This window comes from Hyperoodon ampullatus (assembly GCF_949752795.1).
Source record: "Hyperoodon ampullatus genome assembly, chromosome: 6".
Lineage (NCBI taxonomy): Eukaryota > Metazoa > Chordata > Mammalia > Artiodactyla > Ziphiidae > Hyperoodon > Hyperoodon ampullatus.
In genome coordinates this window covers 19,664,251-19,689,498 of record NC_136919.1, presented here as the reverse complement: position 1 = coordinate 19,689,498, position 25,248 = coordinate 19,664,251, and the positions used below count along the sequence as shown (strand labels likewise).

Below are 25,248 nucleotides of genomic sequence, written 5' to 3'. Positions count from 1 at the left end.
GCCCTTCCCCCTCACCGCCTCTGAGAACGTTCCTCAGCATGATCAGCAAGACCACAGTCCAAGGGAAGACTCTGGGTGGCTCTCACTGGTCTGGTGATGGCTTTGGCCTTGAGAGCCTGAGGAGCCTGGCCTGCCCAGGACCAGGCCTGAAGTTCTTTCTCGTGATGTTGTTTTCTGAAGGCAGGCGAAGCTGAGCTGGCTGCTCCAGGATGCACCACAGCTCTGAGAAGGGGAAGCAGAAGTCCTGTTGGCTCTGCTATGGCGTGTGAACCGCAGATGGACCCCGGCGGTGCGGCCGGCTCCTTGCCCACCTCCTCCCCTGGGTGGAGCGCCCTGCCTGGCGGGAGCCCTCCTGGCTGGGGGCAAGGTAGGATCATGACCCTTAATTCCTTCCTCCCCTATCCCCCCAGGATGCTGAACTGGACTCATACTATGTATGATTGAGGGGAGGGGAGTGGAGGGGCACGGAAGTATCTTTAGAGAAGGGTGGGCATTTGGGGATGTGTTTCCAGGCCAGTTTCTGTCATTTCTACCTATTCTCTCTGTCACCAACTCATTAGATTGCCCTCTGCCAGGATCCCTGCTGTAGCTTCCTAGCACCTCTCCTCCTTGCCTCTTCTGTTCTCTGCATGGTGTCTCAGAGAGATTTTTAAAAATGCACAGCCAACCAAAGCACTTTGTGTTTCAGTGTTTCCCATTAGGCTTAGCATGGAGATCTATCATTCGCCAGCTTGCCAGGCCTGCCTAAATGGCTCTTGGTGCCCCTGTTCTCTGTTCCTGCCATGCTGCCCTGCCCCAGGACCTTTGCACCTGCTGTCCCTTCTGTGTGTTATGCCCTTTCCCTGCCTCCTTTTCCCTGCTTAATTTCCATCCATCCTTCAGAGCTAAGTCCAGATATCCCTTCCATGGGGAATCCTCTCCTGATGACCCAGCCTAAGCCGGGACCCTCTGATATATTCCTGTTTCTCCCTATAGCAATGACCAGTCTGTAATTAAATAATTACCTGTGTAATAAAGTGTTGAATGTCCAGTTTCCTCACTAGAATGTAAGCTCCACGAGTGCAGGGACCCTGCTTTGCTTTGTTCATCACTGTGTCTACACTACTTAGCACGTGGCTTGGCCCATAGTATTATTATTTTTAAAATTTTATTATTATTTATTTATTTTTCGCTGCATTGGGTCTTTGTTGCTATGCGCAGGCTTTCTCTAGTTGCGGTGAGCGGGGGCTACTCTTTGTTGCGGTGCACAGGCTTCTCATTGCAGTGGCTTCTCTTGTTGCAGAGCACGGGCTCTCGGCACCTGGGCTTCAGGAGTTGTGGCTCACGGGCTCTGGAGCGCCAGCTCAGTAGTTGCGGCGCACGGGCTTAGTTGCTCCGCGGCATGTGGGATCTTCCCGGACCGGGGCTCGAACCCATGTCCCCTGCATTGGCAGGCAGATTCTTAACCACTGCGCCACCAGCGAAGCCCTTGGCCCATAGTAGGTGCTCAATAAGTGTTTTGTTGAATGAATGAATGAATGAGTGGCTGGGCGTAGGCAAGGGGAGATGGCATTTTGCATTGTGGCTTGTTTCTTAGATGATTTAAAACTTAAAAACAAGGGTTCCTTTTATGACTACTGTTATTAGGAAAGCAGTTCACATACACACACACACCAGTAGAATGAAATGGAATGGAATAATTTGCCTTCAGCTCTTTGAAGATATTGCTCTACTGGTTTTTGGCAAGCCATTTCTTGTCCCACTATAGGAAATAGCTCCCTGTACACTCACACACACTCACACACACTCACACACACACACACACACACACACATGCTTCTTTGGTAGCTTTTCAGATCCTTTTTCTTAGCCTAGGTGTAAAAACAAGTATTTCTAAGTGGAGGACTTGCAGTTCTCACTTTGAGGAACAGATGAGAGAGTTATTGCCAAGAATCCAGGAACTCATGGTTTGAAAGGGAAACAGAGACACTATGAAAAGTCCTCATATTGCTCAGGCAAACACTGTCCTCATAGTGTAAAGAGCAATGCTAGGGGAGCGGTTCACAACCTCCATGCCTGGGATCCAGCTCAGCGTGGGTTGTCTGCTCTGTGCTGTGCAGTGGAGGGCTAGTCTGAGGCTCCACACAGCACGACCGCCTGCATTTTGTATGCTACCCTTTCTCTTCACTTCTCTTCTTACTTTCATTTCCCCTGGTACCACCAGGCAAGCTGGTTCTCCTTTCAGAGGTTCAGTTTCCTTTTCCATTGTAATGGTTTTCCACCTTCTAGGAGTCTTGGAGGATTAAACGGAATCACGACTGTGAGTCTAAGCCCGTGCCTGGTGCATCAGATGGGCTCAGTTCCTGGAAGCTATTCTTATCGTATTTTATTGTTCTATTTTATTTTGGTCTCGATCTTCTTTTTGTTTGTTTTCCCTCATTTGCTTATTTTTAAATCTAATTTTATAATTTTATCTTTTCATATTTTATTTTATGAAGCCGCCTTAAATCCTTTCTGGAACAAGGTGTGGGAAGGTAAAAACCAACACAGCTAAACTGGTGTGCCTTTATGGTAACTTAGGAGCTTTGACAAGCTGGCTTTTAAATTATGACAACAGTAGCAGCCAGTCATTCAGTACCCATTTTGCACCAAGTGCTTAATTTTCATCATCTTAATTATTTGCAAAATCCTCTGCGGTGGATATGATCATCCTCTAAGGGGATGGCCAGGGATTAAATTGTTTCTTCAAGGTGCTCTGTTAGTGAGAGGCTGAGTTACCATTTGAACCCCAAACCATCTAGCTTGTGCTTTCCCCACCTCATTTATACATGAAGCATTTATTTAGTGCCGACTGTACACCTGGCACTGAACCCAGCTCAGGGGATTCAGTGATGTGCAAAACCAATGTGGGAGTATATAGTCTGATGGAGACAATGGACTTTAATCAAGTAATTGCATACACGTGTGCTCGTCTTTGATACACATAAAGGAGAAGAGCATGTAGTTATGGGCAGGTTTATCAGATTTGATCTGCCACGAGTTTAGAATGTCAGGGAAGACTCCCTGGGCAAGGGATTAATGAGCTGGAACACAAATGATGACTTAGATATAACGGTGTGAGGCTAGGTGGATGTGTTGTAGGGAGAGAGCCGGAAGAGCATGCACAAAGGCCCTGGGGTGGGAGAGAACACTACATGTCCAGGGAGCTAAGGAGGCTGGGGTGGCAAGACACAGAATGAGGCTGAGCCTTCAAGGTGAGTTTGGCAGGAGGCTAGTTCTTCGAAGGGCTGGGGGAGCTTGGTAAGGAGGTTGGTTTTTGCCAGAGGACTGGGAAGCTACTGAAAGTTTTACTCAGAGAATTTGTATTATCTGATTTGTGCTCTGGCTGCTGTGTGAATGCATTGTAAGAGGAAGAGCAGGTTGGAGAAACCAGTTAGGAGACTATGGCAGGTACAGGGAGAGGTGAAGGGAGCCTAGCCTAGGGTTGTGATGAAGATACCAAGGGATGCCCAGAGCTGGGAGAGATTTTGTTGGCCCAGGTGGCAGGGCCCAGGGATGGACAGGGTGAGGGGTTAGAGGAGCGTGTGGGTGGGCCAGGGATTCCCAGGAAGGTAGAGCTAGTCATTTTTTTTTTCTTTTTCTTTTTTTTTCTTTTTTTTGTTTGCGGTTTGCGGGCCTCTCACTGTTGTGGCCTCTCCCGTTGCGGAGCACAGACTCCGGATGCGCAGGCTCAGCGGCCATGGCCCACGGGCCCAGCCGCTCCGCGGCATGTGGGATCCTCCCAGACCGGGGCACGAACCCATGTCCCCTGCATCGGCAGGCGGACTCTCAACCACTGTGCCACCAGGGAAGCCCCAGAGCTAGTCATTTTTAAAAAAAATTTATTTATTTATTTATTTATTTTTGGCTGTGTTGGGTCTTCGTCTCTGTGTGAGGGCTTTCTCTAGTTGCGGCGAGCGGGGGCCACTCTTCATCGCGGTGCGCGGGCTTCTCTTGTGGCGGAGCACAGGCTCCAGACGCGCAGGCTCAGTAGTTGTGGCTCACGGGCCTAGTGGCTCTGTGGCATGTGGGATCTTCCCAGACCAGGGCTCGAACCCATGTCCCCTGCACTGGCAGGCAGATTCTCAACCACTGCACCACCAGGAAGCCCTAGAGCTAGTCATTTTGCTTTAAGACTCAGGGATTACCCCGAGCTGGGCCCTGAGCCAGCAGGTAACATGTTCATGATTTAATCCCTTCAGTCCTGCCTCCTTTTCTGAGCAACAGCTACAGAAAATGTGCTGAAATATTCAGCTCCCAGCCCTGCGTGGCTGAATGCTGGGATCCTAGACTCTCAGGGCTGGACTACCCCACAGCAGCTGCCCTGGCTGCTCTCTGATGGCTCCCTGGGCCTCGTACGTGATGGAAGGAGATCTCGGTCCTTTTGTTCAGAGTTTCTCTACTCAGAAGGGAAGTTGGTTTGGCTTCTCTCTGCTGCTCTTCCTCCCTGGACCCGAGGGGATTTCACTGTAGCTGGCCTCCCTCGGGTCTCCTGGTCTGGCTTCATTGCAGCCCCGCAGGGCAAGAGTTTTGATAGCCGTTGTGACAAGCCTGAGATGATGTGTGTTTTTGAGGGATGACTTCACTCGCTATATGCTTTTAAAATGTTGAGCGAGTGCAGAGACGCTGGGGAGGGCTGGCCCGTAAGTCAGCAGATTAGTTTTCTGTGACTGTTGTAACAGGTGCCACTAACAGTGGCTTAGCAAATGCAGTTCTTCTCTTACAGTTCTGTAGGTTAGAAGTCTGACACTGGCCAGACTGTCGGCTCACAGCCTGACAGCCCTGGTCAACAAGGCTGCATTCCTTGAGGAAGCTCCAGCGGAGAATCTGTTTCCTTTTCTTTTCCAGTATCTAAAGGCCACCCACAGTCCTTGGCTCCTGAAGCCTTCCACCATTTAAAAAAAAAATTTTATATTTATTTATTTACTTGGCTGCGTTGGGTTTTAGTTGCGGCATGCAGGCGGCACACGGGCTTCTCTCTATAGTCGTGGCGCGCAGGCTCTAGAGCTAAGCCCATGGCGCGTGGGCTTGGGCTTAGTTGCCCCGTGGCCTGTGGGATCTTAGTTCCCCGACCAGGGATCGAACCTGCGTACCCTGCATTGGAAGGCGGATTCTTAAATACTGGACCACCAGGGAAGTCCCCTTCCGCCATTTTAAAGCCAGTAATGTTCCATCTCTCTGTACCTTTCTTCCGTAGTCACATCCCTGCTGGCTCTTCTGCTGCCTCCCTCTTCCACTTTTTTTTTTTTTTTTTTTGCTGTGCTGCATGGCATGCGGAATCTTAGTTCCCTAACCAGGGATCGAACCTGTGCCCTCAGCAATGACAGCATGGAGTCCTAACCACTGGACCGCCAGGGAATTCCCTCTCTTCCACTTTTGAGGATCCTTGTGATTACAGTGGGCCCACCCAGATAATCTAGGATAATCTCCCTATTTCAGGCCGGCTGATTAATACCATTAAGTTCACCTGCAACCCCCATTCTCCTTTGCCATGTAAGATAACGTATTCACAGGTTCTGGGGGTTAGGGTGGGGACATCCTTGGGGGTTCACTGTTGTGCCTACCACATTGTTACCTCTTACTTAGACTCCGAGCCCACTAGGGATGTAAGTTGTTTGGTTGCGCTTCCTTTGCCATCCTCGAATAAATGTCTGCTGGATCATCTCCTCAGTGCAATTAGTTGCTCAATCTCTGTTTAAATATCCCTTGTGAGGGGGGGCCCACTACCTCGCAGACTGTGTGTGGACAGCTCACATTCTTGAGAAGTTCTTCCTTTTATGGTCTCAAATAATGTCCTAATAGCCTCCGGCCTCAGTTCTGTCTCCTGGGAGCTTTCCAGTCAAGTCCAGTCCTTCTCCTGTAGGGGTTTGAGGATGGCAAGTCCCTCGTTGCTATGAGAATGTTCTCAAGGCCAGAGGAGGTGATGCCATCAAGGTCTGGGCTCACCCAAAGTCCTTATTGCTCAGCCACGTGAAGCTTCTGGTCTGCTTTCAGAGCTCCACAATGGCCAGGTCCTCACAGTTCTCCGGATTGACAATACCTGTGCACCCATCTCCTTCGATCTGGGAGCCGCTGAGGAACAACTGCAGACATGGGGCATTCAGGTGAGTGCTGACTTTATTGAGTCCTTAGTACTTTTTCTTCCATCCATCTGTCCATCCACCTATCTGTCCGTCTATCTATTCTATCATCCAATTATTCACAACAGTTTTATTAAACACCTATCCTGTGCTCAACATGGTAGGGGACATAAGGAAGATGTCCTCTCCTTCCAATTAATTCACTTAACAGATGTGTGTTTTGGGGTGTCCACCCTGTGCTGGCCACTTAGGCGGTCACTGAGTACTACAGAGGTGACTAGGTCCCTGTGTCTGGCGTCACACTGCTCACAGAGCCCAGTGGGTGAGATAGACATGCGTCAGGTAAAGCAGAACAGTATGGTATAAATGCTGCAGTAGAGGGATGCACAAGGCATTGAGGACATTCACGGGAGAAAGTGATAAACTCAGCTCGGGGAGCAGTGGTTATGAAAGTGTCTGCCTTAAAACTAAAGCAGCCAGTTATTATACTGGCAAAATGGGTTTCTTCGGTAATAGCAGAAAGTTGCAATTCGGGACAAGCACGCTATAGTAAAAACTGGGCAAGTCTGGAGAAACAAAGGAAAGAACTGTTCTTTTATAGAGATAAAAGAGAAGTTGGGAGGGGCTCTTATAAACAAGGAGGCCAGTGGGGGAAACTGGGGGTTCGAAGTGTAGTGGCTTTTCATTGGCTGAGTTGTGACAGCCTCTTGTTGGCTGGGCTATTGCCAGGCGAGGAGAAAATCTTCCTTCCTCCTGCTGAGGTAGTAAAAGGCAGAAACCGACCTTCTTCCTGTTGGAGATGCAAGGTGATTCTCTTCCTGTTTGGAGTCTGCAGATGACAATGAGTGGTAGGGCATGAGAGCACCTCCTTCTGGCCTTCCCAACTCCAGTATAAATGAGGTTTCCTTTATTTATTCTAACAAAAGCTTTGCAGAGGAGCAGATACTGGATCTGTGCTCTTGAAGGAAAAAAAGGAGTTTGCTGGGTGGACAGGAGGAAGGGCATTTTAGGAGAAGGAACTGCTTCTGCAAAGGGAAGGGTGCATGAATTCATTAGATGATAATGCAGTACCTTCAAGCATAGTGATTCGAGGCATAGGCTTCATGGGGGTTCATAGATCTGGATGCAGATCCAGCTCAGCTGCTTACTGCCTGGGTGACTTTAGGCAGGTGACTTAATCTCTCTGAGCCACAGTCTCATCATCTGTAAAACGAGGGCAATATTAATACCTATTACACAGGGTTTTTGTGTGGATTAAGAGAAGTAGTGCTCGAGGAACACTTGCACTGGCCCTGGCACATAGTAAATGTTCAATAAATTGTGGTATTGCTATTAAGTTCCCACAGGTGTGGTTCTTTTTTTTTTTTTTTTTTTTTTTTGCGGCACGTGGGCCTCTCCCTGCTGTGGCCTCTCCCGCTGCGGAGCACAGGCTCCAGACGCGCAGGCTCAGCGGCCATGGCTCACGGGCCCGGCCGCTCCGCGGCATGTGGGATCTTCCCGGACCAGGGCATGAACCCATGTCCCCTGCATCGGCAGGCAGACTCTCAACCACTGCGCCACCAGGGAAGCCCACAGGTGTGGTTCTTGCTCTTCTCAAATCCTCCAGCATGATTAGGCCTTCATCTTCACTGCCCAGGGAGGATTATTTATGGATGAGGAAGCTACATTGCTAATTTTACCCTGAAGACTTGAGAGTACTCCTTTAAAACAGAATTGCATTATGGTTTAAAACAACATTTTATCACCATTAAAGGGAAACTTTCCAAGTTGACAGTACTAGCCCCACATCAGCACATGAGCTGGTTTTACTTCCCACGCTTCCTTTCAGCCTTTGTACAAAAGAACATTTTTCTTAAACAGTTGTCTTCAGATTGGGTTTTCTTAACTGATGAACAGTTTACATCTTGTTCTACCATGTTCCTAAATATCATCTCTAATGATTAAATTCTGTGTTCTTAAGCAATCCATTCTCATAGGACCTTTGCTCTATGACATTTTTTGTTTGGGCAGGAAGATGTGAATTTTCAGTATCTTGGACTGTATTAATAGTTATTGATGGTACAGTTTGAGAATAACACTTGTGTATCAAGTGTTCACTATGGAACCAGCACCGGGCTTGTGTACACATACACTTAGACACACATATCTGTCTAAGTAAGAGAACAGAGGCCCCCAAAGATGTCCAGATAATATGTATATACATACTATATGTATATTTATTGTATTTATTGTAAATATTTTATATGTATTATCTTATTTAATATGCCTATCACCTCTACAAGGTGTACTTTGATTATCCTCATTTTATTTTACTTATTTATTTTAAAATTTTTATTTATTTATTTATTTATGGCTGCATTGGGTTCTCGTTGCTGTGCCCAGGCTTTCTTTAGTTGCGGTGAGCAGGGACTCCTCTTCGTTGCGGTGCGGGAGCTTCTCATTGTGGTGGCTTCTTTTTGTTGCGGAGCACGGGTTCTAGAGCGCAGGCTCAGTGGTTGTGGTGCACGGGCTTAGCCGCTCCGCGGCATGTGGGATCCTCCCGGACCAGGGCGCGAACACGTGTCCCCTGCAGTGGCAGGTGGACTCCCAACCACTGCACCACCAGGGAAGTCCCTATCCTCATTTTAAAGAGGAGGAAACTGAGGAGAAGTGGGGTTACTTGCTCCAGGTCACACAGCACACAAGGGGCAGGGCCAAGGTTTGGAGACCCAGGGCTGGCTGACTCCACAGCCTGCACCTTAACCATTAGGCTATCCTGGGTCTGCTGTGAGGTGCTGAGCCTTGGGCTACAGGGATCCCTCTCCTGGATGTCCTCCTGGATCTCGAGCTGTCCCACCTCCCCAGTGGTGCCTGTCCTTCTCTGAGCTGGAAGCTGCACCCTGTGATTGTCACGCAGTGCTCCATGCTCCTCATTCTGGCTTTGGGGGCAGCCAGGAATGCACCTCATCCCCCTTCCACATGCCAGCCACGTGAACTGGCCACAGCACCCCTGCTGGTGGGAAGGAGTGGGGCGTGGTTCTCCGTGGCTGACGGGTCTCTTTCCCTTGGGTGGCCAAGCAGGTCCCGGCTGAGCAGTACAGGAGCCTGGCTGAGAGTGCCCTCTTGGAGCCCCAAGTGAGAAGATACATCATCTACAACTCGAGGCCTATGCGGCTGGCCTTCGCTGTGGTAAGAGCGAGGGAGGCCTCTGAGGCACTGCTGAATTCGGCATAGTGCCCTGGTGTGGGTCACGGGTTTGGGGGCTGGTGGCTGGGCTGCCTGGGAGAGAGCAGTACACCTGGACCTGGGTTTGGTGTAAGAGGAGATTCATGGGGGAGAGTTGTAACCAGCTCCCCATGTAGAGGATGGGAGGCAGGGTTTATTAAGGGCAGAGCTGGGGGATTGGGAATCTGTAGACCCACCACTGGCTTTGTCAAGACTTTCCTCCTCTCTGGGACTTGGTTTCCCCATCTGTTCAACAGATTGGTCTATTTCAGCTCTAATCATATATGTGTGTGTGTATACATATAAACATATGTATACACCTATATATATATACATAAACACACACAGGCATACAGAATATGGCACAGACAGCGTTGGAACCCAGGCACTCTGGTTTCTGCATCTGTGCTCTTAACCACTGTGACCTGCCACTCCTCTGTATGTATAAATGGTCAAAAAGCACTCTTGACTCCCATGTCCTGCTTCTAGGAGGGGAAGGGATGGCAACTGGCAGTTACTGATTTCCTAAGAAGTGCTAGGCTATTACGTAGGTTATCTTATTAACCCTTATAACAACATGTGAAGTAGGTATTATTATCCCCTTTTTACGGATGAGGAAACTGAGGCCCAGAGAGTTGTTACAACTTATCTAAGGCCACCTAGCTGTTGAAGGATCAACGTGGGCTTCTGATTCAAATTTATCTCACTCCCAAGCCCCCTGCCCTTTTCTGTTTTATTTGAATTCAGAGTAAGGAAGGATTTGGAGTAGCTATTCTAACCCCTTGCCTCTCCCTTTGCTTTTGAACAAGGAACAAGGGCCCATTCTCACAGACCACCCCAATCTCCCGCCCCCATCAGTCTCTGACTGGCCTTGTGAGCTCTCGCATCCATGAAGGGTGTCAGAAGTGGCCAGAGGGTGTCCCTTGGAATGGAGCTGCTTCGTTTGAGGACTGGTGTTCCTGACCGTTCCCTTTCTCTGACTTCTTGCAGGTGTTCTACGTGGTGGTATGGGCCAACATCTACTCCACCAGCCAGATGTTCGCCCTGGGGAACCACTGGTTGGGTGTGCTGCTCGTGACCCTGGCTGCCATGAGCCTGACCCTGACTCTTGTGCTCATTTTCGAGAGACACCAGAGGAAGGTAAGACATCCGGGGACTCCAGCCACGCTCCCTCCAGAAAGGCTGTGTGGACAGGAGAATCCCAAGTCAGATTTTTCTTTTACCTGCTTCAAAGAATTTCCCCAACCATGAAAATTCACCCTGACCCACGTGCCCAGTGACTAAAAGAAATCAAATCACACATGTGATTAAATCCTTTCTGTTTTTCTCTCTAATGCCTGTGGGTTGTTTTGCTGGAAGCAGGCTGTGTTTTGAGAGAGTCTGGGAGCGGGCAGGATGGCACTTTGAGGCGACTGAGCCCTTCCATGCATCTCCTCTGCCTGGGTGCTCGCCACAGCCCTGTGAGCGAGGGTGCTTCCTGGACCCACCTCACAGCACAAGGTACCTGGAGAGAGGTGGATGGACTCTACCTGGTGCTTGGTTGACAGTTGTGTCTCATTTAACCCCAGTAACCACCTCTGAGGCAGAGAGTGGATGGGTGATCAGGGAGTTTAGGTAACTTGTCCCAATCCCACTCTGAGTGGCAGAGTGGAGGTTCAAAGCCTGAACCCTCTGATTCCTGATCTCATTCACAAAGGCGATCGATACCCCCTGGCTTAATGTATGGTTTGCTAATTGTCTTCTGCTTCTTCAACATCTGTCTTTTGTTACTGTTGAGCACTTCATATGTGGTAGGTCATCTACTAAATGCTTTACATGCATTAACTCATTAAACCCCCCAGTAAATCTCTGGGTAGAGGCTTTTACGTTCATTTTGCAGGTGAGGAACCCGAGGCTCCGAAAGGCCCAAGAAGTAGTCCAAGGTCATGCTGCTAATAAATGGCAGAGCTGGAATTCAAGGCCAGGACGCTCAGATTCCAAGCCATATTCTCAGTCAATACCCAACTGTATTGGTGTTCTGTGGCTGTAACAGATAACCATAAATGCAGTGGCTTAAAACAACAAAAATGTGTTGTGTTACAGTTCTGTAGTTTAAAAGTTTGACAGGGCTGGGCTGCCTCCTTTCTGGAGCCTCTAGTGGGGGGAATCTGTTTCCTTGTCTTTTCCAGCTCCGGGAGGCCACCTGCGTTCCTTGGCTTATGGCCCCCTCCTCCATCGTCAAAGCCAGTAGTGGTAGGTTGAGTCCTTCTCGCATTCTTGAGTCTGAGTCTTCTGTCTCCCTCTTCTACTTTCAAGGCCCCCTGTGATTACATTGGGCTGTCTAGATAATCTGGGACAATCTTCCAGTTTTAAGGCTAACTAATTAGCAACATTAATTCCATCTACACCCTTAATTTTTCTGTGCCAAGTAACATAAATTCACAGGTTCTGGGAAGTAGGATTTACGCATCCTTGGGGGACTCTTATTCTGGCAACCACCCCTCCACTGTCTTTCCGGCTGCTTCAAAAGCTCCCCCAGCACCTAGCACAGAGCTGGACTTTGAGATCTTTAGCAAACACTCCACTCTTGCCTCACTCCAGAGGAGAGGGTGGGATGTTGGGAAATGTGGTCAGGGTTTGGGGGTATGAATTCCATTTAGTGTCTGTGCTCACAGGGACAAATAGGAACTTCATGGCTTAATCATTCTGAAAGGATCTTTGTCGGGCTTTGCGATGAGGGTGACAGAATAATGCTGCCCTTGGGCTCTGCTGAAGCTCTCATGGCCCCTGTGTTTGGCCTGTAAAAAAATCAGTGGAGCTGGCTGCTTCTGCAGCAAGAACCTTCTCTTGGGGAGGGGTAAGAAGCAAAGTGCCCTGCTTTATCAGGAGCAAGCAAAATATCTGGCACCTGGCAGGTGCTTCAGGGAGTTCAGGGAATGCCTGCTGGGGCTCTCTGCCTCCTTCCTCCCTTTCTTCCTTATTCAGCTGGCATTTATGAAGCCTCCACAAGTGCCAGGGGATGTGCTAGGCACAGGGCACAGAGACAAACAAGACCCTAGATCTTTACGCGTAGGTGCAGCATGGAGGCCCCAGGTACATAATAGCCCTTCTGTCATCACTGTTTGTTGATCCCCTCCAGGATCCTTTACTTTCTCATAGGACCATCGTTTAATGAGCACTTATTATGTGTTCTGTGTTTGGGGCTTGATATCCATGCCCAACAACAACCTCACAGGAAGGCAGGGTACCTCTGCCATTTGCTAGCCCTGCAACCTGGGGTGATTTATTATTTAACCTCTCAGGGCCTTAGTTTTCTCATCTGTACAATGGGATAATAATTTTAGCTCCCTTATAGGCTTGTTGGGAGAACTAAATGACTTAATACTAAATGACGCAACGTGCTTATAATCTTACTTGGTGTTACATAAATGCTCACTATGTATCAACTGTTATGATTATTTACTCTTCACTAGTGGTGAAACCAAAGCTCAGAGAGGTTAAGTAACTAGTCTGTAGTCACACAGCCTCGCTCAGGTCTTCCTCTGAGCCTCAGCTCAAGGACTTCTTTATCCTCGGATCCCTCATCTCTCAGGACCATGCAGATCCCCTTTCCTGACCACTGTCACTCTTACTGTTTGTGTCCTACCCGCATCACATAGCATCCTTGAGAGCCTCAGCATTTGTACACACTGCCTTGTTTTCCCCTTGTTTGGGTCATTATTAGCCTTTTTCAAGATCAGAGGCTTATGAAGGCAGGCAAGACTCTGTCTTTTATCCCCTGTAGAGTAAAACACATCACTAGGGTATGTTGAACATTCCTAAAAATATTCGTTTGTGGCCAACGTGGTACAGTGGAAAACATGGTGTCTTCAGTTCAGTATCGTCATCATAAAGATATTACTAGGTGACATATATCGAGCGTTCATTCTTCCAGGTGTCCTACGTGAATTAACTCATTTCATCCTTATTCTAACCCTTATTATTAGGGGGTGTTATCTCCAGTTTGGACGTGAGGGTGTGGAGGCAGAGAGATGGTGACTAATTTGCCCAGGGTTATATAGGTAGTTAAGAGATGGAGTCAGGACCTGAAATCTTGGTGACAGGGGTTTCTGAAAGGGTGAACACCCTTGCTAAAGTTCTAGGCAAAACAAAATATAATCATCCCTTGATTTTCATAATACAGGCAGACCTTGGAGATACTGTGGGTTTGGTTCCAGACCACCGCTATAAAGCGAGTCACACGAATTTTTTGGCATATAAAAGTTATGTTTACACTATACTGTAGTCTATTAAGTGTGTAAAAGCACTATGTCTAAAAAAAGCAACGCACATACCTTAGTTAAAAAATAACACTGGTGGAAAAATGGCGTCGATAGACTTGCTCGACTCAGAATTGTCACAAACATTCAGTTTGTAAAACAAAACAAAACACAAAAAAGGCAGTATCTGTAAAGCGCAATAAAGTGAAACGCAATAAACGAGGTGTGCCTTCAGTGGCATTCCTGGAAAATTCAATGTATTTTAAAACCTATTCACAAAACACTTTAGGTTTATATGTAAAATGGAATTAGGTTGGCCTGTCAGAGAATTATGAATAGATTTTTTCACATGTGCTTGTGCCCAGTGGGACATTTGGGGTTCAGGTAGGCTGGGGGACAGTTCTCCCACGTGCAAGATTCTCTGTCATGGGACGTGGCCTACAGTGGAAGGCATGTGTTTAGCATCCCTGGTGTTTGTCCCTAAATGCCAGCATCGCCTGTCCTGTGACAACTGTTAAGGGCCTTCTCATACATTCAAAAGCTCCCTACAGGGGTCCTTCCTGTTTTGGAGACCGTTGTCCTCGATTGGGTTGCCTTCTAATTGCATCTGAAAGTCCTTGTAGGGTCTTTTAGAGCTTTGGGTCCTCTCACCCTTCCTGTCCTCTCCTCCCTGGTCTGCTTAGCACCTACTTTGTCATCCATGGCGTCAGTTGGTTCTGGTGGGAAAAGAAGAAGATGGATTCCCAGAGCCCCCCTCCGAGGGCCCAGCAGTCACTGGGTTAGGTAGTATGGAAAGCAGGTGCTTTATTTCCACAATCGATGCTCAGAGCTCTCCAGCCCCCTCCTCCTGCAGATATGTGTGGCCCCTGACTGTGTCCCAGGCACCGGGTTAAGTGCGTCACACACACAATCTCAGTTCAATCTCACCATGTTCCTAAGGGCCGGAGATGCTTTTTAACCTTCTTCAACAACTGAAGAAAGCAAGACTCAGAAGGGACACATTTGTTCAGGGCCACACCGCCAGGAAGTAGCAGAGCTGGGCTTCACCCGAAGCTCTCTGACACTATTGAATTTATTGTCCCAACAATGCCACGGTCTGTTTTATAGGGGAGACAATGGATGTGTCTTGGAGACCAGGATTGTCCCGTGGTGTCTCGGGGAGGGACAGTGTGTGGTTATTGCCCAGGCCCAAGAGCTCCCCGGCAGCATGGAGGTTGGGCCATGGCGCTGGCGTTTGTCTTACAGGCCAACGCCAACACGGATCTGAGGCTGGCGGCTGCCAACGGAGCCCTCCTGAGACACCGGGTGCTGTTGGGGGTGACAGACACAGTAGAAGGCTGCCAGAGTGTGATTCAGGTACTGTGACTCGGAGTGACCTCTCCAGTGGGCCCACTTTGGGGCTGGGCTCTCCCAGTCTGCGCAGTGTCCCCCGGAGTCTGCTAACGGAGATGGTGTCAGCAGCCCTTCCTTCGTCTCTGCTCCAGTGTTTCTTTCTGGAGGCTCCTCTCTGGGAGGTAACCAGCAGCCTAGAACCTCCACGAGGCGGGGCTGGAAGGGAAGCTCGGAGACCATCCAAGCCACATTCCTCATTCAACATTTATTCAGCAAAGAGATGGGGCCTCCTCTATTTTGAGCCCTCAGTACCCAGACAAGGTCCCTGGGGAGGCAGGTCAGACCCTGAGGGCCTTGTCCTCCTGGCATGGTTGTTTTCTTGGCCCCAAGGCAATGGGGAGACCTGAAGTGACTAGAAAGAGGTCACACAGTGGGTCTGGGACACAGCTGGGCTGGTTGAGGCCCAGGGCGCCTGAGCCTGGCTGGGCTCTGCCTGGGAGGGTTGATGAATCTCCTCAGCACCATGTCCGCATTCTTAGCTGGTGAGGGGCCCAGGGTGTGGGTATGGGTGGGCCCCCAGCGGGCACAGGGTTTGGCATTTTCCAAATCTGCACACGAAGCCACTTGCCTACCAGCCATCCGAAGGAGACCCTGTCGTGCGGGGGGCCTCGGAGAGAGCAGAATGGCGTGCTCATGCCGGAGACCGGGGTGAATCTGGTCATCCCCAGAAGGGCAAGCCTCCAGCGAGGAGGCAGGAGGTGAGGCCCGTCTCAGAGATGGAGAGTTCAAGGTCTGGTGGACTTTGGCCTCAGCAGTCATGGTTGCTTCTCTCCCCAGCTCTGGTTTGTCTACTTCGACCTGGAGACCTGTGTACAGTTTTTGTCCGACCATGTTCGAGAAATGAAGACGAGCCAAGAGGTGAGATACCTTAAGTGAAAAACAAAGCAAAAAAATAAACCAGGAGGCTAAATTGTATAGATTGCATTACCTCAGTGTTGGAACAAGTGTCTAAGGAAAAGTTACTTGGAAGGAAGAATACCTCTGTGGAATCATGGTTGTTTTTGCCTACGGAATTATGGCTGTTTTTCTCTTCCTTTTTAAAGAATTTTTTAAAAATAGAATTATTTATTTATTTATATTTAATTTTTGGCTGCGTTGGGTCTTTGTTGCAGCGAGCGGGGGCTACTCTTTGTTGTGGTGCACGGGCTTCTCATTGTGGTGGCTTCTCTTGTTGCGGAGCACGGGCTCTCGGCGCTTGGACTTCAGTGGTTGTGGCACGTGGGCTCAGTAGTTGTGGCTTGCGGGCCCTAGTGCGCAGGCTCAGTAGTTGTGGCACACGGGCTTAGTTGCTCCACGGCATGTGGGATCTTCCTGGACCAGGGCTCGAACCCATGTCCCTTGCATTGGCAGGCGGGCTCTCAACCACTGGACCACCAGGGAAGCCCCCTCTTTTCTGCGCCACCAGGGAAGTCCTCTTTTCCTTTTTTTTTTTTTTTTTTTGCGGTACGCGGGCCTCTCACTGTTGTGGCCTCTCCCGTTGCGGAGCACAGGGTCCGGACGCGCAGGCTCAGCGGCCATGGCTCACGGGCCTAGCCGCTCCACGGCATGTGGGATCTTCCTGGACTGGGGCACGAACCCGTGTCCCCTGCATCGGCAGGTGGACTCTCAACCACTGGACCACCAGGGAAGCCCCCTCTTTTCCTTTTTAACTAGTCACATTTTCCACATTTTCTACAGTGAATATAAATTTTATCTATAATAATAATAATAAATAGCAGTGAGAATATATTTCATTTATAACAACAACAATAATAAAGATTCTGGCAGAGGAAAATACCTTATATTTAGATGACTTTCACTTGTTTGAAATCCTGAATGTTTTGAGAAAGAACGGGGAGAGTTTGCTCCAGTTCCACAGAGGAGGAAACTGAGGCTCTGAGAAGCCTCAGAGCTGGTTGGTGATGCCAAGTTTGGAGCCCAGCTCGCCTGTCCTCGAGCTCTGTGCTTCTTCCCTGGGATCCATTTTCAGGCCCCCGCAAGTGCTGTAGTTGGCTTTGAAGTCAGGATTGTGGCTTAGCCCTGATCCGGACCCATTGGTTCCTGTGTGGCTTTGGGCAATTCCTTTGAGCTCCAGTTTGCTCATCTGCAACGTATGGGTATAGATTCCCACATCCCAGGCTGCTTTGAGGAGCAGATGAGAGCATGGAAGGAAAAGTGCTTCTGACCATACTTTTGCAGGAATTATCTGCTCTCTCCAGAGCCTCCTGAGGTCAGCATCTGAGTCTGTAGACGGTCTATCCGTCCTATGTGGGTCTGCGGCTCAGGGAACCACCCGGCATCCTACATCCACCTAACTTAGGACACCACTGAGCCCCTCTCTGTTTCCTTTGCAGTCCTTGCTGAGAAGCAGATTGAGCCAGCTGTGTGTTGTCATGGAGACTGGGGTGAGCCCCACGGTGGCCGAGGGGCCGGAGAACCTGCTGGAGGAGGCTCCTCTCCTGCCCAGCAGTCCTGGTCCCACAGAGAGGCCACTCATGCAGACTGAGCTTCGCCAGCTTATTCCTGAGGCTGAGCCGGAGGTAACAGGCACCTGGGCCAGTCAGGCCCCCTCCTCCCCCACCAGGTGTTTGCATAGAGTCTGTGTGGGGCTCTTAAGCTCTAGATTCCTGGGGACACGCCTTTACTGGGTTGGTAGGGACCATACACGTCTTCTAGCCTACTAGTTTTCAATATTCTCTTCCTCACCCCAGCACTTTAAAAGATAGCTTAGAGGAATCATTTTATACTTATTGGGTGCCCCTGCACCCCATTTAAAAAATATCTTGGTATTCTTTTGTGTAGTTCTATTGGATATGTAGTTGCATATTGATGGATCATAGCCTACCTAACCATGGACATGTTGATGAATATTTGGGTCATTTTTAAATCTGTCCATCAATCTATCATCTCTCCATCCATCTCCTTAAATTGCAGTTGGATATTTAAATCTTGTATGCATCTCTGTTGAATTCCATTTCCTCCTGTTCCAGAGTTCTGTTGGGTCCTGCCACCCAAGCTGTCTGTTGGGTATGGTCAAGAGCTGGTAGACCAGAAGTCTGGTAATGTGGTTTGCGGCTTATGCAACCCTCTTCTTACCATGAGGACAGACCCACTGTCTGGGAGACATGCAGCAAGGGGCGACCTCCGGCAGGGTGTGATACAGGAGAGCACTTGCATTTTTTTTTATCCAATAGATTTGGGGATTAAAGGTCCAAACCAGCCCAGACTTTCCCTTTTGCATGGATGGGGAGTGGGGGGACCTGCAAATAGGACCATTATGAGAGAAAATGATAAATATATTAATCTCTTCAAAGAGCTGAAAAGATTGATAAGATCACGTTCTTTCTTGTGCATGCATGTCTGGGTTTATGTGAAATAGCTTATTAACTATGATGGGTCTTTTAAATTATTTTTTCAAATTCATTCAAACCAATAGTAATACAATTTCCTGTCATGAATATCAAGTCTCAGTGTGTGTGCACATGTTTTTAAAGTAGCTGCCCTTATAAAGTAGCAAAGGAAAATACAAGCAATGCCCAAGTCTCAACCTGGGCCAGACTGTCATATTTCAGGAGGAACCCAGTGTGTGCAAAAGGCGGAGAAATAGTTATAATGACCTCTTACATTTTTACAGGTTTTTATCAGGCATAAAATTCTTTAGCATATCCTCTGAAGTTTAGATTATTTTCCCTTCTTCCTTGATGGGTGAAATAAGCCTCCAAGAGGTCAGCTGACTCACCCAAGGTCGCAGGACAAGGGAGAATGTGGCAGAGTCCAAGGCAGAAACCAGTCCTATGATCCTCAGGAGGCCAATTTCTTATCACAGTTCTTTGCTTCTTATGTTATCAATTTTAGAATAAATGGGCGGGAAGACCAATCTGAGTTAGTAAGTGGTAGGCTGTTTGAAGTTTTCAACATTTTTCTAGCACAAAGGGTAACTCCAAGGAAACACAGATCCTACAGAACTAGGTGGAGTTTCTGCTTTTTGAATAATGATAATGGTAGTGATACTGATGGCGTTTATTGCATATTAGGTATTGAGCTTTCTATCCATTAGTGCCTTTAGTCCTCACTCCAGCTCAACCAGAAAGGTGCTGTGATTTTCTGTCTTTTACTGATGAGGAAGTGGGCTAAGCAAGGTGAAGTGACTTTGCTCAGGGTCCATCCCAGGGTGGCTGAGCTGACATTCCCATTTGGCCCTTTTGATTTGAAAGCCTATTCTTTTTTTTTTTTTTTTTTTTTTGTGGTACGCGGACCTCTCACTGCTGTGGCCTCTCCCGTTGCGGAGCACAGGCTCCGGACGCGCAGGCGCAGCGGCCATGGCTCACGGGCCCTGCTGCTCCGCGGCATGTGGGATCTTCCCGGACCGGGGCACGAACCCGTGTTTCCTGCATCGGCAGGCGGACTCTCAACCACTGCGCAACCAGGGAAGCCCTGAAAGCCTATTCTTGATTCCTAACTGTACTGACATAAACAGGCTGGGTGTAACCCACACTTTACTCCATTACATCCCGACTGGACACAAGTACTGTGAAAGACTTCCATGCCACACAAAAGAAACTGGAGCATCTTTGCTGGAATCCCAACTGCCAGACAGGTGGATAGAACTTTAGAGACCAAATGTGTTAAGAGCATGCATTAAATACATTAAAAAATTTTTTTTTCCTCTTTCTCACTTTTTAATTTTTTTCACTGCAGTAAAATATACGTAGTATAAAATTCACCACCTTAACTATTTTTAAGTGTACGATTCAGTAGCAGTAGGCGCATTCACATTGTAGTGCAACCATCACCACATCCTCCTCCAGAACTTTTTCATCTTCCCAAATTGAAACAACATACCCATTAAATACAAATTCTTTTACCTCACCCGGCCCCTGAAAACCACCATTCTATTCTGTCTCTATGAATTTATTGCTCTCTTTGCCTCATATAAGTGGAATCATACCGTATTTGTCTTTTTGTGATAAATCCAGTGTTTTTTTTTTTGTGCGGTACATGGGCCTCTTACTGTTGTGGCCTCTCCCGTTGCGGAGCACAGGCTCCGGACGCGCAGGTTCAGTGGCCATGGCTCACGGGCCCAGCTGCTCCGCGGCATGTGGGATCTTCCCGGACCGGGGCACGAACCCGTGTTCCCTGCATCGGCAAGCGGACTCTCAACCACTGCGCCACCAGGGAAGCCCATAAATCCAGTTTTGATAAGCACTTTTAATATAGGAGTACTGTCTGAAGCAATTCAGCAGGTACTGCTGTGTATGACTTGAAGAATCCTGCCGTCAGAGGGGTATTCCCCCAACCCTGCCTCCATTTACTGGTGATTTTCTTCAAGTGCATTACCTTGACCTCATGTACTTTACAAAATCACAGACACTTGAAACTGGAAAAATGTGTGTGTGTGTGTGTGTGTGTGCACAATTGGCTGGTGTAAACCAATGGTAATTTCTCTAGTGCTCTGAGGCTCCCTAGCTTTTTTGTGCATATTATTATCACCTATTAGCAGTTAGGTTACCACCTCAGAGATGAGGAAACTGAGGCTGCAGGAGCCCCACAGAGCTTGAGAGCTGGAGTTCCAGACCAGATTCAGGCATCTTGCAGTTGTCCCGGGTGAGGGCCTTGCCGGGTTCTTCCTAGTGAGCATTACTGCTGGTCCGGGGTGTAAGGGCCACTTGGCGTAGCCCTCATGCTTTAGACACTTTTCTGTGGCCCTCACTCTGCTTCCCTACCTCTTCCAGGAAATGGCCCAGCAGCTGCTGGCAGTGTTTGGTGGCTACTACATCCGGCTCCTGGTGACCTCTCAGCTCCCCCAGGCATTGGGCACACGACACACAGACTCTCCAAGGATTCCATGCCCCTGCCAGCTCATAGAAGCCCACATCCTGGGCACAGGGTGCTGCCCATTCCTGGCCAGGTGACCTAGGGACGAAGGTACACATCTTCTTCCAAGGCTGAAGGTGAGAAGTCAGGGAGGCCTCAGGAGCCCAAGGTGGCCAACGGTGAGCCCTGGGCTAGGAGAGCAGCATCTGGGGGCGCTCTGAGGCTGTCAGTCATGTCAGCACTGTGAAATATTGTGCTCCCTCCAGGACCCTGCACAAGAATGGCTTGTCAGCATCCCACACTGACCCCTGGCCTTTGCAGAAGCCGACGGTCCCACTCTGAGGTACTTTCTGTGCTGCTTAGAACTGTGGGCATGGATGAAAGGGCCACCCGCACATGCCTTTCATCGTCTGGAGAGCCCAGGAAATGTGAAGATGACCAGACCGGACTGAATGTGTGTCCAAAGTTTGGTCTCACGTGATGCTCCTGTCCCCACGCGCTCCTTGTCAGATGGAGACTCAGGGAGGACACTGCTCTTTGTGGCATTGCCTTGGGCCCCTTAGATTATAAGAAGCCTCTTCCCAATCTGAAGTGAAGAAGTAAATTCTCAGAATGTTCTCCATTTTGAAGTTGTTTTTTCCCTACATTTTCTGAAAAACGATGGCACTTGGGCTTGTACGCTAGCACACAGGCCTTCAGGAGTAGGAAACAAACGACCTGTAACTGCTAATGGGAATATTTGGAAGAGACTGATCCTGTCTGATTGGAGGACATATTTTGTTCAAAGGCATGCTTGCTTGTGGGTATGGTTTCATACTGCAGATGGAGAATGGCCGTTGGTTCCTTAACACTAACTCTGTCCTGGAGTGAAGCGTAATCTGTCACTTGTGGAATTCCATGAAGAGCTCAGAGGCTGCCAGGTGCTCGGCTTCTGAACAAGTTTGAAGACCCGTTGTTCCCTAGGCCCAAATCCAAAAGCCCTAGCCTGGCACTTAAAGGCTCCCCCGCACCTAAGACCTGGCCTTCATCTGCAATTTTGGCTTCATCGCCCATAAAAATCCTTCATAGGTTGAAACACTTTTCCTGGACTGACATACCTGTTCCTTTGTATCTGCTGGACCCCTATGCATGCTTTTGTAAAAAAAAATTTTTTTTTTAATTGAGGTATGGTTGATGTAAGATATATACAAGGTTCAGGTGTACAACATAGTGATTCACCATTTTTAAATGTTATACTCCACTTATAGTTATTATAAAATGTTGACTGTATTCCCTGTGTTGTACAATATATCTTTGTAGCTTATTTATTTTATACATGGTAGTTTGTACCTCTTATCCCCTCCCCCTCCTATGCATGCTTTAAAGCTCAGCTTTCCTTACCCCTCCTTCAGGAAGCCTTTCAACATAGCCAGACCTGCCACTCTCTGCTTCCTTTATTTTTTGATTTTTATTTTTAAAAAATTACCTCTTAATCCATTAATCCAAATCATCTCACTTTTTTTTTTTTTCCATGCCACGTGGCTTGTGGGATCGTAGTTCCCCGACCTTGGATTGAACCCAGGCCACCACAGTGAAAACACCAAGTCCTAACCACTGGACCGCCAGGGAATTCCTGACTCTGCAGCCTTTAAATTCTTGATGTAGTTGCTGCCTTTACTGATGTTTTATGTTATTGATTCTGTTTTCCTGTGCATATACCTATTCTTCTAGCTAGACTATAAGCTCCTCAAGGACAAAAACTGCACCTTGTACTTTTTTGCATGACCTGGACTTGCTAAGGAAAAAAATCCTGTGGACTGAGTGCTTTGTCATCTCTATAGTAGCTTTTGCAAATGGCTCTCTGTACTCAGTTGAATGATGAAGTTGTCACAGACTGGGGTTCTGGTCCTGAACTGCCACTTTTAGCTATGTAACTTTAGGCTGGTCCTCAGTCTACACATCTGTATATTGGGTAGATTGGATGATTCTTAATGGCCCTTTCAAAGCCAAAGATCTGGGAATTTCCATCTTTTTCTGTTCCATTTTAACCCTTGGCTTTTCTCTCTGTTATGCCTTTATCTACATGCAGAAAGGGTCTATAGACCCACACAGGTGAGGTGTCCCAGACCTGATACCCCTTTGGATGGAACAGTGGCCGAGCCAGCAGGAGAGCTGTATTCTCATTTCAGATCTGCTACTTCTTAGCAGTATGACCTTGGTTAGGTTAACCTCTCTGAATGTCAGTTCACTCTATAAATGAATCTGGTGAACATGAAATGTAATTATGTGGGTGACTTACCATGTAAGAGATGAATCTGACTGTTCACTTTCTCTGGGCCAGAGAAGAGAAATCATGTACATAAACCAGCCCTTGGAAATGGCTCTTTTAGGCATTTCTCTTCAGCCAACAAATGCTGTGGCCCGCTTTGCTCAATGAGAATTATTCATGAAGGCGATCATTGTTTTTCTCACCTGCCACAGCGGAAGTGTGGGCTGTGAATGTGATCAATAGTAGCCCATATTTATCATCCAACCATAAAACCCTGGTAAGTATAATAACAGAGAATAAAAATGTGTGTGTTTTAACAAAACAGCAGTTTTTCCATTTTACAGCTTCCTTAAAGGACCCTCGATGTGTTGTTTCCTGCCTTTTCCTCTCTTTAGAGCTTCTGGTGGTCTCACCCAGTGGGTAGGGCATTGAGGTGTGCCCATGAGGTACATTTCTTCGCATTTGAGCCTCAGTTTCCTCTTTTAGAAAATTCTGTGATCCTGTCTTGCCTGCTTCACAGGGTTGCTGTGAAGATGAGATTCCACAAAGGAACATGTGCGCCGTTTCAAAGCTCTGTGTTGATGACAGGCATGGAGCTGGTGAAGATGGTGCCATGTCGTGAAGTGGGAGTGGAGGGCTTGGATTCTAGAGTCACATGTATTCAAATCCAAGGTCTGCCACCTAGGAGCCGCGTCCTTCCCATCCTTGGGTCTCAGTCCTCAAGTGTGGAATGGAGATAAGTGTGCCTACCTGGCAGGTGATTGTGAAGATTAAATGATATAAAAAATGTAAAGTGCTTACAACTGTGCGTTGCAAACTTGAGTAAGCGCTCAAGAAATTGTTGCTATTATTATTATTTTTTATCTCTCACTGTGTCGTAAATGCTGTAGGTGCCCGACTTATGCTTTTGTGGATGATGTAGTTCATTAACAGTTAATGTTTATTCATTCTGCATCAGACCTCAGTTACTCCAGCACCATGGGGTGTATTTATGTGAATAACGATTCTAGTCTTTATTCTTTAATCTAGGGAAGATTCTGCTTCCCTAGCAGGGAAGTTACGCACAAGCTGGTTGGTGACTTTGGGCCAGATGCTCACCCTCTCTGTTCCTCCTCATCTATTAAGGGGGCATGTGATAATAGGGAGATGAATTGAGGTGATGCATGCAAAGCACAAGGCCTGGTTCATAGTGTGGTCCATAGTAAGGGCTCCATCATCTGATGATGACTTTTCTTCAGCTGCTGCATACTGTTTTCTACCTGTGTCTATTTGTGTGAGTTTTTACTTACCTTATTCAAATCTATATCCTTACTGATTTTGGTTGGTTGGTTCTATCAGTGACCAAGGGAGGAAACTCTCCAGCTAGGATTGTAGATTTTCTGTTTCTCCTTTTACTTTTGACAAAGTTTTTTTTTTTTTTAATTACCTAGTTAAAAAAATTGAGATGTAATTAACATACCATAAAGTCCACCATTTTAAAGTATAAAATTCAGTGGTTTTTAGTGTATTCACAAGATTGCACAAACATCACCACTATTTAATTCTAGAACATTTTCATCACATCTTCCCCCCACAAAATCCCCCTACCCATTTGTAGTCACCCCGTTACTCCCTCTCCCCAGCCCCTGACGATCACTGGTCTACTTTATCTCTCTGGATTTTCCCATTCTGGACATTTCATAAATGGAACCATGCAGTTTGTGGCCTTTTATGTCTGGCTTTTTCACATAACATAATGTTTTCAAGAATCATCCATATTGTAGCATGTATCAGTACTTATCACTTTTTAATGGTTGGATAATATTCCATTGCACGGATAGAGCAGATTTTGTCTATCCATTCATCCAGCTGGGTTATTCATTAAATCTACTTTTTGGCTATTATGAATAATGCTGCTATGAACAACTGTGTACAAGTTTTTGTCTGAACGTATATTTTAATTCACTTCTGACAAGTTTTGCTCTGTTATTCCATGCATACAAATTTAGAATGATTAGAACTGCCTAATGGTTTGACCCTTTTATCTTTATGAAATATACCTCTTTAGTTGATTTTTGCCTTAAAATCTACTTTGTCTGATACATTAGCTTTCTTTTGATTGGTGATTACATAGTACATCTGTTCATCCTTTTACCTTCAGCTTATCTGCATCCTTATATTTAGGGTGCTCCTCTTGTGAACGTGTGGGATTAAAAAAATTCAGTCCGTTTTTTAACTGGAGTATTTACTATGGTATGTCCAGTGTGTTTCCTGATATATTAGATAGTTTTGGGCT

At 47.5% G+C, this 25,248-nt stretch overlaps 1 protein-coding gene across 2 annotated transcripts; it reads left to right on the top strand.

The window, feature by feature from the left end:
- Positions 1–258: 258 nt before the first annotated feature.
- On the top strand, positions 259–20,845 carry TMEM268 (transmembrane protein 268; the record flags this gene model as incomplete). Of its 2 annotated transcripts, none has more annotated exons than XM_079706646.1 (8): positions 259–367; positions 6,013–6,122; positions 9,159–9,266; positions 10,293–10,442; positions 14,786–14,896; positions 15,710–15,790; positions 17,266–17,451; positions 20,644–20,845. In XM_079706646.1, 8 exons carry the CDS (start codon positions 259–261, stop codon positions 20,821–20,823), a joined length of 1,035 nt encoding a protein of 344 aa, XP_079562772.1. In that variant the 3' UTR covers positions 20,824–20,845. The 2 variants fall into 2 exon arrangements, with proteins under 2 accessions (XP_079562772.1, XP_079562771.1); XM_079706645.1 differs by having other exon boundaries at positions 9,156–9,266.
- Between the last annotated feature and the right edge of the window lie 4,403 nt (positions 20,846–25,248).